At 48.2% G+C, this 15,797-nt stretch overlaps 1 protein-coding gene across 2 annotated transcripts in view; it reads left to right on the plus strand.

Annotated features, from left to right (window-relative positions):
• The window catches only part of PARN (poly(A)-specific ribonuclease), a 1,047,754-nt gene that overhangs the window by 293,834 nt on the left and 738,123 nt on the right, over positions 1-15,797 (plus strand). For both annotated transcript variants that reach the window (XM_069647825.1, XM_069647826.1), the window contains exon 10: positions 14,313-14,355. In XM_069647825.1, coding sequence (XP_069503926.1) covers positions 14,313-14,355 — 43 coding nt within the window. The remainder of the gene's footprint in view (positions 1-14,312; positions 14,356-15,797) is intronic.

Raw genomic sequence — 15,797 nt, forward strand, 5'->3', positions numbered from 1 at the left:
TGTTTGCCTGAGTGCGGATGCGTAATATAATTGCCTTTTATGATGTTCCCGCAGTGTTGGCAGTTGTAACAAGGTATTGTCCCCTTATATTGGGATGTGGTATTTGGCACGGAAATTTCAGCCTTCACTAAACTCTTGCGTAGCGACTTGCTGTTTCTATAGGCAAACGTGGGAAGTTCAGGAAACAGATGTTCTAGTTGGGGGTCCAACTGCATCATTGGCCAGTTTTATTTGATAATTTTATTGCTCTGCACTTAGTAGGTGGTAACATATACAAGAGGTTCTCCAGACTTTGTTGGTTTAGGCACCAATAAAGTTTCCCGATTGGTATTCCTGACTTTACTTGCTATGTCTGAAATAAGCGCTGGATCGTACCCTCTCGCTGTAAATTTTGTTTCCAATGTATTCGCTTGTCGTTCATATTCCACCGTGTCCGAGATATTCCTTCTATATCTTAAGAATTGACCCAGAGGGACACTGTCAATGGTGCGTTTTGGATGGAAGCTAGTCGCGAGTAAGAGACTGTTCCCATCTGTTTGTTTAGTATATATCCTGGTTTCCAATTTGGCTTCAGAGACCTAGATTTCTACATCCATAAAATGGATGATAGTGCTAGTTGAGGTAGTGAATTTAATCCAGGGGTTCATGCCATTCATCATTGTGAAGAAATCGTCTAGTTCATCACGGGGTCCAGTCCATATACCAAAGACATCATCTATGTATCTGACAAAAAGTGATAAATGTCTCGCCCATCTTGGCGACGAAAGGACATGCTCATGCTCTAAGTAGTGTATAAAGGCGTTAGCATAGCATGGTGCCACGGCCGCCCCCATGCTAGTTCCCGATGTTTGAATAAAATACCGGTCCTGGAACCTGAAAAAATTGTTGTTAAGGACTAGTTTCAAGAGTGTAAGGACAAACAGTCGATCTCCTTGGCATTTGTCCGATCTTAGAATGAGCCATTCTATTACTTCTTGTCCGGCTTCATGAGCAATATTTGTGTACAGGGATGTCACGTCCATCGTGAACATTATCTCTTCCATCGACATACTGTACATTTTTCAATTGTTGTAGGAAGTGCATTGTGTCCTTCATGTACGTGGATGTTTCTTGGACTAGTGGTTGCAGTATTTTGTCCAGATATTGTCCCAAAGGTTCAAGGATACTGTTCGTTGCTGCTATAATTGGACGTCCCGGCGGTTTCAACAGTCTTTTATGTATCTTAGGTAAAATGTAAATTACTGGCATAATCTGGCATAATCGAAGAGTTTTGGATGAAGCAGAGGAAAATGACGTTATTTCAGATAAAACCAGACGTTTTCTTGAAAATGAACACCCGATTATGCCAGTAATTTACATTTTACATCTCGTCACTTACCGATAACTCAATCAATGTGCCTCTACCTAGCAACAGTCACTTCACCTCACCTGACCACTAATCACATAAATGTCAAAGACAAGAAGCCCCTAGGTGCACTCATCAATGCACGCTCCCTCCCAGCACATGCCCTTGACATAGCAGATATGATTACTTCTGAAAACCTTGACTTCCTGGCCATCGCAGAAACCTGGTTGCACGCCGCAGCTGGCCCCTCTCTCTGGCAGTCCCTGATAACTATTCTATTATCAGATGTGATAGGGATACTAATCAAGCAAAGGGTGGTGGACTAGCCTTCATCTTCAAAAATTCACTTGAATTTAGGGTGATTCTTAACATCCAAATACCATCTGCAGAACTCCTTGCCATTAAACTCCCTATCTCACCTAATCGAACAGCTACAGTTTACCTCATCTGTAGGCCTCCAGGCCTCATCTCTTCTTTTATTGATGACATTTCTTCCATCCTGACCTCCAACACCAAGTCCAACTCGCAAATACTAATACTTGGTGATCTCAATTTAGGTTACCATGACATGAACGACTCTAAAGCAGCTGACCTTGTTAACACCTTAACAGACTTTGGCCTTACACAACACATTAAAGAACCCACTCACATCAAAGGTCGTACCCTTGATTGGGTTGCTGACTTGCAGGCCGATTCATGTAATTCCTCTCAAAAGTGTCGCACAAGGCTGGCGCACAGCGTGCCCGTGCGAATGTCTACGCCAGCCGCGTGCGATAAAACCAATTCCCGCGCACAGCGTATTCATGGATTCTCGCCTCCAAAGCAGACGTGGCGCAGAGTGGCGCAGTGACCCTGCAGCAGCGCCAGTTACGCCCCCAAGAATGCCCTGGCGCAAGGAAAAGCCATCAAGATCGCAAAACCATCGCAAAGGGCTGCGCCAACACTGTATCAGTTTACTGGACTGGCAAAAGCGGGGAACGCGTATTACGGGTGTCAGGAACACGCGTGCACGAGAAGATTCACACGCAATCGGGCCAGGGGGAGCGTGTGCGTGTATTTCAGGGGTGCGCGAGAAGTCCTACACGCGAATGGCCTGGGCGCGTGTATTTCAGGGGTGTGCGGGAAGTCCCACATGCGATTGGGCTGCGTGCGTGTATTTCAGGGGTGCGCGGGAAGTTTCACACGCGATTGGCCTGGGTGCGTGTATTACAGGGGCTCGCGGATGGTTTCACACGCGATCAGGCTTGGGGGTAGCGTTTGCGTGTATTTCAGAGGTGCGCGGGAAGTTTCACACGCGATCTGGCCTGGGGGAGCGTGTGCGTGTATATCAGAGGTGCGCGGGAAGTTCCACACGCGAATGGCCTGGGTGCGTGTATTTCAGGGGTGCGCGAGAAGTTGCACACGCGATTGGGCTGCGTGCGGGTATTTCAGGGGTGTGCGCGAAGTTCCACACGCGATTGGCCTGGGGGAGCGTGTGCGTGTATACCAGGGGTGCGCGGGAAGTTCCACACACGATTGGGCTGCGTGCGGGTATTTCAGGGGTGCGCGCGAAGTTCCACACGCGATTGGCCTGGGGGAGCGTGTGCGTGTATACCAGGGGTGCGCGGAAAGTTTCACACGCGATTACAGCAGGGTACGTGCATTTCAGGGGTGCCGGGGAGTCCTACATGTGATTTGCCAGTGTGGGTCCTCCCAGGTGTTCCCTGTACACCCTCCACGGCCCCTGCAGGCAGCCCACACCACAGGGGACTACCCTGCATCCCTGGTCATGTCCCGCAGGCAGCCCACCCAACATGGGCATGCCCCCCAGCAAAGGCACATGTCTCCTTGCACTAATGATCACCAACTCATGTCCCCTTGCACCCCCACCCCCCAGCAGTGCAGGGGCACCCTCCACCAGGCCCGCACCCATGTCTCCCACCACCCCCAGCATTGCGGGCCACCTGCCAGCAGGCCCCCACCCATGTCCAACTCATGTTCCCCACCACCCCCACCCCCCAGCACTGTGGGGCACCTGCCAGCAGGCCCTTACCCATGTCCAACTCATGTTCCCCACCACCCCCACCCCCCAGCACTGTGGGGCACCTGCCAGCAGGCCCCCACCCATGTCCCCCAGCCAACATGTCATCACAATCTAGATCCCTGGCCCTTATGGTCAGCCTCCAAATGCAAAACACCCACTCCAGTATTGCATCCACCCACCTAGAAATGGCAATGACATGATAGAACCCCAATAGCAAGTCTGGAAATGAACACATGGCCCTCACATACACCCAATGGGTGTCAGTGAATCTCAAAACCCATATCATGATATGCATGATACCAATGAGATGATACTACACATAGAAGTTTGATGAAAAAAATGTATTAAAAACAGCATAAATGGAATCAAAAATAAACAAAAGACAATGGGAATCAAAAACCAAAAGCAGCATGTCCGTAAAATAATGAAAAACGACAAATCATAATTCAAAGGAAAGGTGTCCAAAGTCACAGTTCAAGAAAGTAAATCCAAGGGAAAAACAAAACCGAAAACCATTGCTCCATGGGTAAATCCAAAAAAAAAATCAAAAAATCCAACAGTCAACTATATACAGATAAACAAACCAGGGTCCATGATCCCAACTGAAGAAATGAAACCTACATAAAAATACTACCTAATAAAATAAAACTATATACAAAAATGTGGCCCATTGTCCAAAAGGTCAAAAATAAATAAAAAACCAAAGGAAACCTACACTAACTACATAACTATTTACAAGGGCAGCGGGCTAGTCCGACGGCTCACTGGTTGTTGTCATGGGCCAGGGCATCATCGAACTCCTGTTCAATGGCTTGGAGGCGGGCATGTTCCCTGGCCCCGAGGTCCCGCAGGGATAATGCAGTGTCCAGCTCAAACTCCCTGCGAAGACCCTCGAGGCACTCAGCCCGCCTCAGCGCCCTCCGCATGGAGTCCTCCGCCCTGACCATTGTGAGCCGTTCCTCCTCTGCCCGCTGCCGCTCCGCACCTATCTGCTGGCCCAACCGCTCCCACACGGAAGCCACTCCCATTCCAGGGTTCTCCTGCCCTCCGGCCGATGCCTGCACCCCTGATGTTGATGGCCCCGAGCCATGATGCCTCCCATGTCGAGCCTGCCGCTGCCTCCGACGCAACTGCCTGTGCCAGCACGACGGCATCCAGGCTGATGGAAACCACCGACGCCGTTGTGCACGTGCCCTGCCCGATGATGCCGTCACATCCTCCATCTGCTGGGGTCCAGTTGCTGGTGTGTCCACCCCTGCTGGACCTCCGACTTCGACTGGCAGGGATGGGATCCCCACCGAGGTGGCTGCATTGGTCGGGGCAGGTCCACAGGGGGCCCTGGTGGCATCTGGGCCGGAAGACGGCAAGGAGAACGACTGGCGCATAGTCTCCACAGAGGAGGAGAGGGCCGCCAGATTGGCCGACACATGCAGAAAACCCCCGAACATGGACGATCCCAATTGGGCCACGTCGGCACGGTGCTCTTCGTGATGACGTGCATGCTCCTCCTGGGAAGCACGCACGGCATCACGAATCACAGCCGTGCGCATCGCGACCCCAATCAGGACCTTCTCCATATGGCTATGGGTCCCCTCGTCCGCAGGTGGAGGGGAGTCAGGTGACATGGACATCCCCTCTACCTGCGGACGGGCCTGGGATGGGGCATCCCTGCTGGTGCATGGTGGTGCACCAACAGGGTCAGGGACAGCGACATGCACAGGCCCCTCCACAGTGACCTGTGCTGCCTCCTGCCCCTGCCCCTGGACTGCACCACTTGCACCAGCAGGGATGCCCCCACCAGGCCCCATGTGCGCCTCAGTGGCGGCCTCCTCCTCTGTGGAAACCACCAACCTGGATGGCTCCTCACCGTCTGCCGCCGTAGCAGGCCCCTGTGGGGGCTCACCCACCCCTTCCGCTACAGCTGTGGGGGCATCCCTGCCGCCTTGCTCCACAGCGCCGTCTCCGCCCTCTTCTTCACTAGCCGCTGCATAGAGGGAGACATAGAACACAAGCATCAGGGTACTGTACAATGGTCCCCTAGACAGGAAGCAACAGCAGATGAGTGCCACTGTCAAAGTACACTTCCATCATGTCACTCCATCACATGTGTCAGTCCAGGCAAAACACGCACAGTGACAGTCATGGTTCATGCCATGGACATTTCCATACATGTCCAATGGACTCTCAAAACATACAATGTAATGGTACTCACATGCATCATGGGTCATGCCTATCACATGCACACACTTCACCTCGGTCACATCCATCTGGCCCCGTACACCCCAATCACAGTGCATACAAGGATGACTAGGCTGCATCAGTGAATCTGTAAATTGTCAGACATGTGACATGCATCCATGGCATTCACAAGTCAGACACGCAGGTCAGGCACACAGACATGGATACCATATATGTACCTGGCATCAGCACCCATCCCTCACCCCCACCCATGTCCAGGAACAGAGACTGCCATGCTCTCATGTGTGCAATCTGCATAGGGCTCCCCATGTCGCATTTCAACACATGCAACAACCGTGCGGTTCACACATTACTGGTCGCACATGCATTACCGTGATGTCCCTGCACACATACATGCGTACATGCCCTATGTCGCACATGCAGGCAAGTATCAGACAACCAGCACACTGCAACATGCCCTGTCTCACACAGCAATGCTTGGCCACTTACCGCTCAACTCCAGACGGGTCTCCCTCTCAAGACCCTGGGCGTGGAGCGCTGGGTGTACGCGTTCCAGGACCCTCATCTGGATGGAACTCATGCGGCCCCGGCCCCCCTCCACGAGGCGCCGGGCCTTTATGAGGGTACTGGACCTCAAGTCCTCCCAGCGCTTCTTGACCTTCTGGATGGTGCGGGTTGCCACCCCCTCCGCGTTGATGGCAACCACACAGTCGGCCCAGATCCTCTCCCGTCCTTCCTTGTTGGCGCGGGACGATCCAAAGAGGGCATCATACTGCCCCAGGACTTGCTCCACCAGGACACCAACTTCGGTGGCAGTGAAACTGGTGCCCCTCTGGCCGGGGGTTGCCACTGGTGCCAGATGTTGATGTGCCCGACATGGCAACCCCAGGGGCAGGAGTGGGTGGGCAACTGGGTCCTGGGGCTGGGCTGTGGAGCGATGTTATCCGAGTCGGGAGTCTTCTGTTCCAGCAGGGGTGGACACAGCAACTGGACCCCTGCAGATGGCTGATGTGCAGGCACCAAATGGCAGGGCACGGTGGCAGCAGGCAGGCAGGCAGCAGCAGATGGCACATGGGAGGCTTGTCGGGGCACTGGGGGGCAGTGATTCGGCCTTCTGGGCAGGAGCGTTTCGCTCACGGGCGTTGCCCTGGCAGGGCTTGGAGATCCCGCGTGCCTTTACACTGCTCTGTACGTGCTTGTGGAACTTCCCGCGCACCTCTGAAATACACGCGCCCAGGGCAATCGCGTGTGGAAGTTCCCGCGCACCTCTGAAATACACGCGCCCAGGCCATACGCGTGTGGAAATTCTCGCGCACCCCTGAAATACACGCACCCAGGCCATTCGCGTGTGGAAATTCTCATGCACCCCTGAAATACACGCACCCAGGCCATTCGCGTGTGGAACTTCCCGCGCACCCCTGAAATCCACGCACACGCTCCCTCAGGCCCGATCGCGTGTGTAAACACCCGTGAGCCCCTGAAATACACGCGCCCAGGCCAATCGCATGTGGAACTTCACACGCACCCCTGAAATACACGCACCCCCAGGCCCGATCGCGTGTGGGCCTTCTCGCGCGTGTAGGACTTTGGCGCACATTTTTTTCCTGCGCAGGGACGCTACCGCCTGCTTTCGTGTGGCGGACATGTATGGGCCTGTGCGCGTCTTTGGCCGTGCGCTGTTTCTCCCTATTCGATTCCATGAATACGTGTTGTAGGCGAGCGAGTGGGCGTTCTGCGCACTTGCCTCCTGTACTTCCCCGTGATGCCCACATTTTCACGAGTTGTTCCCCATTCTGCGTGTGACACCCCGTGTTACGCCTACTTTTGTTATGTGCGCCGCGCTATGTGCGAATTCGCTGTGGCCTTATCGCACGGCGTTCGATGACCTGTGCGCCAGCGTGCGCCGCGCACTTTTTCAGCGCACATCCCACATTTCGCGCGTGCACGGACTTCCATGAATAGATGTGCGATGTTTTCTGTGCGATAATCGCACTTGCACTGCGATTTTCGCTGTTTCTCTGCGAATCGCACGTTTTCGCACGTGTGCGCCGTTTTTTCGGCGCACGTTGAATCCATGAATCTGCCTGTTGAACTGTACTCTCTACTTGATCTCAGTAACTCCTTGCCTGTGGTCCGACCACCATAAAATAATCTTTGAAATCAACTCCTCTCATCCATTTTTGAAACCTAGTCTTGCCCCGTCCATCAAAACCCTTAATAAGGATATCACGGCAGAGCAATTACTCCCTATTATCCTTCTTTTACTCAATAAAGCATCACCCACTAGCCTAGACCCCACAGTCCTAGTGGATTCATACAATCAGGCCATGCTAAAAGCTCTCAACATCATTGCACCTTTAAAGATGCGTAAACAAAAACCGCATCGTCATCTTTACTCTTGGTTTACTCCAACTTGGAGACCTACGCAAAGAAAAAAAAGGCTGAGTCTCTTTGGAAAAACAAACCATCGCTAATTAACAAATACAACCTAACTACTTCTACTTACGATCGTATGCTGAAAGCTCAATCTAACACTCAGGAACTTTTCAAGATCCTAAAGGAACTAGAGTCCCTGGTAGCCCCTTCGGACACCTGCATCCCTGACGCTGCATGGTGCACCAACATTCAAAAAGCATTGCTAGAAAAAATCACCACACTTCAATCTAAAATTAACAACAAAAGAAGTAATCTCTTTGACGCTGCCTTGAACTCACTTTCATTTGACCGCCCTACCCTGGAACATACTTGTAACCTTTTAGCTTCTCTTCTCTTACCATTGTGGAAGTTGAAAATATCATAAGGAAGCTTAAGCCATCAAATTGTCAAGGTGATACGTGTCCTGCTCGCATCATCAAGGAAGCAGTGCATGACCTTGCATCTTTTATCACTACTTTTCATAAATGCCTCCTTCAAATCTGGTATTGTCCCTGACAACCTTAAGGATGCCTGGGTCATTCCACTAATTAAAAAACCTACGCTTGACACAAGGAACCCTTTCAACTATAGGCCGATCACCACTGTGCCATTTCTATTAAAAATCTTGGACCATGTTTCCTATCTCCAAATTCAGGAATACCTTGAATCAAGCCACCTACCGGGACTGTCAATCAGGCTTCCGCCCCAGACATGGTACAGAAACCGCCCTGATTGACTTAAAAACTCAAATTGAGGTCCTAAAAGACAAGGGTACGCTGGCACTCCTCCTCCTACTTGACCTTTCTGCAGCTTTCGATTTGGTTGATCATAACATTCTTTGTCACCACCTCAAAACTGCAGCTCACTTCTCTGATGATGCCTCATCTTGGATCAGCTCTTTCCTAGCCAATATAACCATGAGGGTTTTTTCTCCTTTGGCCTCGGCAGATCAGCTCCTGTCCTTTGTGGAGTCCCACAAGGGTCCTGTGTTTCCCCCACGTTATATAACGTGTTTACTAAACCTCTATTCGACATACTTGACTATTTGGGTGTCACCTACACTAATTACGCCGATGACACCCAGATACTTATTCCTCACTGGTGACCATACTGCTGACACGATAGCACTTAATAAAGTTTACTCAGTCATCCAGGCCTGGATGGCACATCATGGGCTCTGCCTCAATGATGAAAATACTGAGTTGCTGATCCTTGGCTCGCACGCCAAACTGGCAAAACTAGACACTGCCTATAACTCATTCACTATCGATGGCAACCTCATTAAAGTGTGCAACATAACTAAAACTCTTGGTATCTACTTGAATTCAACACTTTCTCTTACTAGACAAACTAATGCTGTGGTGTCTGCATCAGCCTATACGTGTACACTTATCACAGCATGCAGACCATTTCTGACCACCGAAAACTGTATCATCCTTGCCAGAACTTTAATCATGGCAAAAATCGACTACTGTAATGGCCTATTTCTAGGGACCAGCCAAAGAAACATTGTTAAGCTTCAAGTCACACAGAATAATGCCATCAAGGCTGCCCTCAATTTACGCAGGAGATTCTATATTTCTGACACCAGACGCAATCTACACTGGCTCCCTGTTGCGCACAGAATCTCGCTCCAAACATTAGCCCTAGCCTACAAATCCTTCAACAATCTAGCACCTGACTACCAGGCCAATCGATTCTCGAGACATTGTAAAAAGAAGTATCTATCAGAGCACACCTAATTACTCAAAAACTAAATAACTATTTAGAGAAATGTTATTATAATTCTGGGTTCTGGGGAGGAATACACGCCCTGACACTGGAGCATGTGTTAAACATAAAACAAAAAGTGTCTAAACTTAAAGACACTCCCGTCCCCTGCACACCTTACAAGCTGAAATAAATCAGTCAAATTTCATAACATTTGCACTTTTATATATAGAAAGAATTGTCAATTTAGAACATAGGTAACAAAATATCTTCATAAAAGTACAGAAAAAAGGTATCAACTGACTTCCAATATGGCCAGCATGAAAAACAAATCAAACCAGACAAAAAAATAAGCTCCCAATTTTGAACTGCAGCTTCAAGCTCTACGCGTTTCGGGGACTATCCCCTTCTTCAGGAGCAAAAATATCTCAGTGGGAATGTTGTCAAAGAAAATAGAGTCTCTGTCTGTGCATCTGTCTGTGCACGACGTACACAGAACCAGGATCCCTGCGAATACTCCTGCCGTCCTCAACAAGTGAAATGTGATTGCCGAACTCTAAGGCAAATCAATAGCCAATCCAATCCAAATTCAGGACTTCCAGTACCCCGCATCCAATGTAAAGCATCCTGCTGATTATAGAAATGTATAATGCAATTCCAGAAGCGCACCTCTTCACCTCAGATTCAACGGCTCCTCTCCAATTCACACATAACAGATCCCAATCGATTCTCGAGACATTGTGCCAACGGGCCTCTTAGGTATGCATACGTGCATACGCTGTCTATCCCGTGCTCCAAGCTTCAGACAGCCGGGGGAGCAAGCTTCCTATTCCTCACCTCCAAACTCTGGAACACATTACCAACCACACTTTGAACAGAACCATCGTACCATGCCTTCAAGAATAAAACCAAACACTGGCTCTTTGAACTTGATGCACCTTCCCCTTCCATGTAACATACCCCCCCCTTCTCTAACCCCCCCTTCTGCATTCCCCCCCCCCCCTCGTCCTTCGTAGTGTTTTCTGCGGTTTGCCTTCGCATTACCACTTGTAATGACCTAGTTTACTATGTAATGATTTACCTTTTCTTGACTGTAACATGTTTTCTTGCTCTCTATTTTGCTGCTTCCTTGACTCCCCTCCCTCCGGGAAAACAATGTGTACATGACCAATATCTTGTAAAATGTGCCCCCAGATGCCCCTGAGCAAGCTGTGCAATATAAATAAACAAATACAAAATACAAATACATAGATGCGCATTCCTTGGGCAGGGGGTTACCCCCAGGTCTCCAATCCCTTGACGTGCATTATTCAAAGTCTTGTCTGCCATCCAATCATGCCGTAAGACCCCTCAAAGGCAAAATAAATGTATGCATGACTTGGATAGTACAATTAAGTATGTCGCCTATGCTGAGGAAAGTTGAAAATAATGCATTTTTCCCTCCAAACTAGCAAGTTTCCAAATTGCTTTCTAGCACATACATGCAGTTGGGAGGATATTTGGCCGTTTGATTCTCACTTTCACTTTGGTGGATGTGGGGGGCGTCAGTAGGCAGCGCATTGAGCTTTAAGGTAAAGTTGGTAGATTTAAACTGAGAACATGATAGCATGGTCTTGCATCTGAAGAGTAAGAGGATGAGGTCCGCACAAAGATGAAATTTGCATTACCTTGTTACCACGATTCTGTCCCAACCTTTGTCACGACTACTACAGATGTGAAGTTAATTGAAAAACTCAGTTGGTGCATGGATTCTCTAAGCAAATGGCAGCACATTTACATGCACAAAAAATTGTCTAATTGTTGCCACATTAATTTACTCGCTGCAAATAATAGGCTGTAACCTGTCTAGGCTCCTCCTTTAGTGTTTTGTCACTCTGGACCAAACCTATGTATATCTTTCCTCATTGGCTTGCTAAGCTAATGCCACTTCTCGCAGTATTAAAAACACCCTCATTGAAAGTCTTTTACATTGACCAGAACTTTACTTTACTTGGTGCAAAAACAGGCCCTTTCATGCTGCGGCCGTCCACGATGGGACGGCTACAGCCCAATACATTTTAACAGACAATTGCAGATGGGCCAGCATTTCAGCAATAAAGGAGGCTCATAATTTCGAGGAAGGATTTGGAAGGATTTCTTTTAGCAACTTTCCTTTCATAGTCTATGGACACCCCTTCCCCCCAAACGTTTTGCTTTTGTTTATTTATCCTGTCCTGACTTTAACAGGGAAGTTAACTACTTGGTCTTTTGCTCATTATGTTATGGGGAAACTAATCAGTCCTTCAGACTATCTGTACTGTTTCCCTTTTTTCTCTTTACCTTTTTTAACAGTGAACACTGCATCTTACAATGCAGTGCAGTGGGGATTCCTTTGTATCACCGTAGTCTTGGAATTTGGGATTTTTGGTTACTTTTATGTGCCTAAAGACCAGCTTGTGGTAGTAAATATATTTTTACCATTTATGTGTTCTTTCTAGTGTGCACATTCGTGTTTACTGTGTATCGCTACTGAGCCTAGCTAGTGCCCTAAAATGGCCACACCACAAGATTTTCTTTTGTTTTTTGGCCTTTTCCTGCCCTGCCAGGTCAGGAAATCCCAAATAAGGTTATCTGCTTGCCCAGGAAATCCTCTACTTCTGTGGGCTAGTGATGCCTTGGTGTGTCCATGGCCCAGAAAGATGGTGGGGATTGTCTGATCTCGTTCCACATCCGGATGCCTGGCAGTCTAGTTATGTGGCATGAGTGAAACCCACAGTGATTCCCGATTGGACCATTGCTGGCTGTTGGAATGGTGTAGCTCCTTACCATTGGCTTGCTTGAACTTTGCGTCCAGACAGGATGTCGGATAAGAGGACTCCTGCCTCCATTTCTTCAAATCAGCAGTGGAGCCAAGTATCCTGTGTAGAAGAGCAGCCAACTGAAGATCTGTGAATGAGTCTCGAGGCCCAGCATCCCTTCCTGCGTTTAGCCTGGTGAAGCCCTGTTGGACTACCTGATCTTCAAAGGCCCTCTGCAGTGCTTCAACCCTTGGACTGGTGGGACCAACCAGGCTCAACACATTGTTGAGAATCCAACTGTCCTGATCCTTTACCAGGTGGTCCAGGGACACTTCCAGACTGACCAGCTCTCTCGTGGGTTCCCTCGCTCCAACTGTCGCCGTTCTGCATTTGTTGCCGGAACTTGGTAGTCACCAGCTTGTGGTAGAAGTCGCGTTCCTGCTGAATTTCAGCCTCCCAGCTTCAAGGGATCCTGCTCTAGAAGGTCTTAATCTGTGACTGGGAGGACTCCTGCCATCGCTTGTGTTGCGGTGGCCATTGCTGGAACTCGCCTTCCCCCGTCTGAAGTGTCCTGAAGAGGTCTGCATCAGGGCCATCTGCATTTCTTCCTCACCAAAGTTTGCACTCTACTCTTGGAACGGACTGGAAAAATCCTTGCACCTGCAGCTCCTGGCCACCTCTCACTGGCACCAACAGTGGGAAAAGCTACCGCGCCTCCCCCACCACCCCACCCGGCCACTTTCCCATTCGACCCATCTAGTCATCTTGGAAAATCTGAGACTGGGGTGATAAGTAATCGCAACACATTAGTCTCACCCTGCAGTCCTTAGAATAAACGTTGGTTATTCTATTCCTTTTTGATCTTCGCGCCTAAAAGCAGCTGTACCTGAAAGATGGGAGCATAATTTGACTTGCCAGTAACTTTGTTGCATATCTCTCTGGAACATTTCACTACCACAAGAACTCTTCCTACATCTGACTTCTTTCCTAAGAAGGAGCTTTGTGACTTTTTTTGCACAAGGCCCCACTCATTGGGATTGGACTTCTAAAGTTAGGGTGCATTTCTTGTGACTTGGTTCCATTCTACTGCATCACTACTTAACTTCTTTTGTTAAATACGTTATTGAATGCATTCCTATTAACCGAACAGTGAACCTAATAATTGAGTAGTGTGCAATATTGACGCTGGCTGGAGGGTGTCTGTTGGGCGTGCATGGCCTAGAATAAATATAGTATTTTTGTAGTTGGCTGTATAAATTGAATTGTGTGCTTCGTGTGGACTCATTGTGGACCCCTGGCCCCACTCACTGTCCTAAGAATAGCCTTGACTGCTTTCCTCTATCTTGATAGCTTTGGCTAACCTCTTGAGTTCCCCTGTTCACTATAACTAGGCTGTACTCCTAAAATCTCTCTAGAAATCCATCTCTACACTGCTCTGCCAATATAATTCTCCCACCACAGTGGAACCAACAGTTGCTTTGTCACCAACACATTCGTAGCCATGATGCTCTCTGGTAAACAGTTCAAAGCAAATATTTTGAAAGTCCAAAAAACCTATACAGATTTGATCTACGGTCTACTTGCCCAGGAGAGGACAATGAATTCATAAAATAGTCTTGTTCTTGACAAAAAAAGAACATGTCCTGGATGTGGTGCTATATGAATTCTACACCCCTGCAAAATCCACGGATTACCAGAGTCCCTCTGGTGAGTAAAGTGTATTTTGTCATCTAGGTTTGGTAAAATGTTACTTGGTGATAAATAATAGTACACAACTATTGTCGACTGGAAATTACATTGTAGCCTGTCAGATGCATGATAGTTTATTTATTTTACAATTCAGGTATTCAAAGGGGATCCATGTGGAAACTGTGGAATCTGACAAGGTAAGTTCTTGTAAAATGTTCGTTACAACATGATCTATGTAGCTGTTCTTTTTTTTCACTGTGGAAGAAATCTCCCTCTGTGAAGGCACACACCAGCGCAATCTATGGACTTCAGTTTATTCACTGAATTAATTAGAAAATGTATGTTCTTCCTCCCTCCTGTTCCTGGCTGCTCACCAGAAGCTTTTGTTCATCTCTCAACTCCCCATACCTTATCCCCAGCCCCACTCTGGTCCACATTTCAGCTATCGCCAAATCCCCTCCCATCCTCTCTGCAACCATACTTTCTTTAATTGTGTATAGATGTTTTTGTTCCCACTCTAGCGCTCTGCTCCAAGTACAGTTCTTCACTTATTTCTAGGAATTCTGCAATTCATAAATGGCCAAGTAATTCTTGAAAGGTTTTGTGTGCATATTTGGTACTCCTACTATCAATAACTTATTAATTTGCATATTTTTACATATTTTACATACTAGCCTTCATAAAACTGCTGAGAATCTGTTTTTTTTTTTTCAACTACCACCATCACTGGGCCACCACCAAAAACCCACAGACTATACACCTGCTCTTCTTAATTCCACCCCATAAAAAGGCATACTTTAAACTTTAGAAATTACTTGAAACCTTATTCATCTCACCGACAAACATTTCAGGGAAAATGCCTTAACTGGGTCAAGTTCCACACAACCAAAACTGAACATATGCTCACCATGAGCATCCATCATACCTCTTATTCACTTCACCAGCTGGCAAGCACGGATGTATTTGAATTCTTCTAATATATTTCTCCTAATGGAGATTTCACCGAGCCCATTTCACCGAAAAACAAAATCTTCTTTTTACTTTTTCTACTTTTTTTTTTTATGCGGGAGCAGCCCCCCTTCACCTCTCCCGTCCCTAACTTATATCCTTACCCCACACCTCACCTATTATGAATTACACATATACCATTTCCCCTACCTTTTTTGGTGAAATATTTGGTGAAATCTCATTAGGGCAAATGGTTTTCGAAGGAATCTATGGTAATCTGACCATTGTTTCGTTTTTATCCTCTACTACTCGTACCCCTGTTTGTCTACTCCTCTCACCTAATAAACACCCCTCTAAAATCTCATACTACCTTATACGAACCACCCACACCCCCCCACAAGCCTGGCCAATACCACATGAACTTTACTGCGCTGAGACTAACCTCCCATCTTAAATCCTACTGCACCCTTTTCTCCCGCACATCAGTGGGTAACCTTTCCCACACTGCATCTAGTTGCTCAGAGCTTGGTCTCTCCCCTCTTCCCCCAGTGGTCTCCCCAAACCCATAGTAGCATACCGGCACATGGGACCCATACACTTCAAACCTGCACCCACCAATGCTGCAGGTTTTGCATCTGCCTCTAAAGCTAGCCGTTTAACAACCCTCCCAACCCCCCTTCCTCTTGTCTTA

This window comes from Ambystoma mexicanum, chromosome 2q, assembly GCF_040938575.1.
Source record: "Ambystoma mexicanum isolate Mex_15411 chromosome 2q, UKY_AmexF1_1, whole genome shotgun sequence".
Lineage (NCBI taxonomy): Eukaryota > Metazoa > Chordata > Amphibia > Caudata > Ambystomatidae > Ambystoma > Ambystoma mexicanum.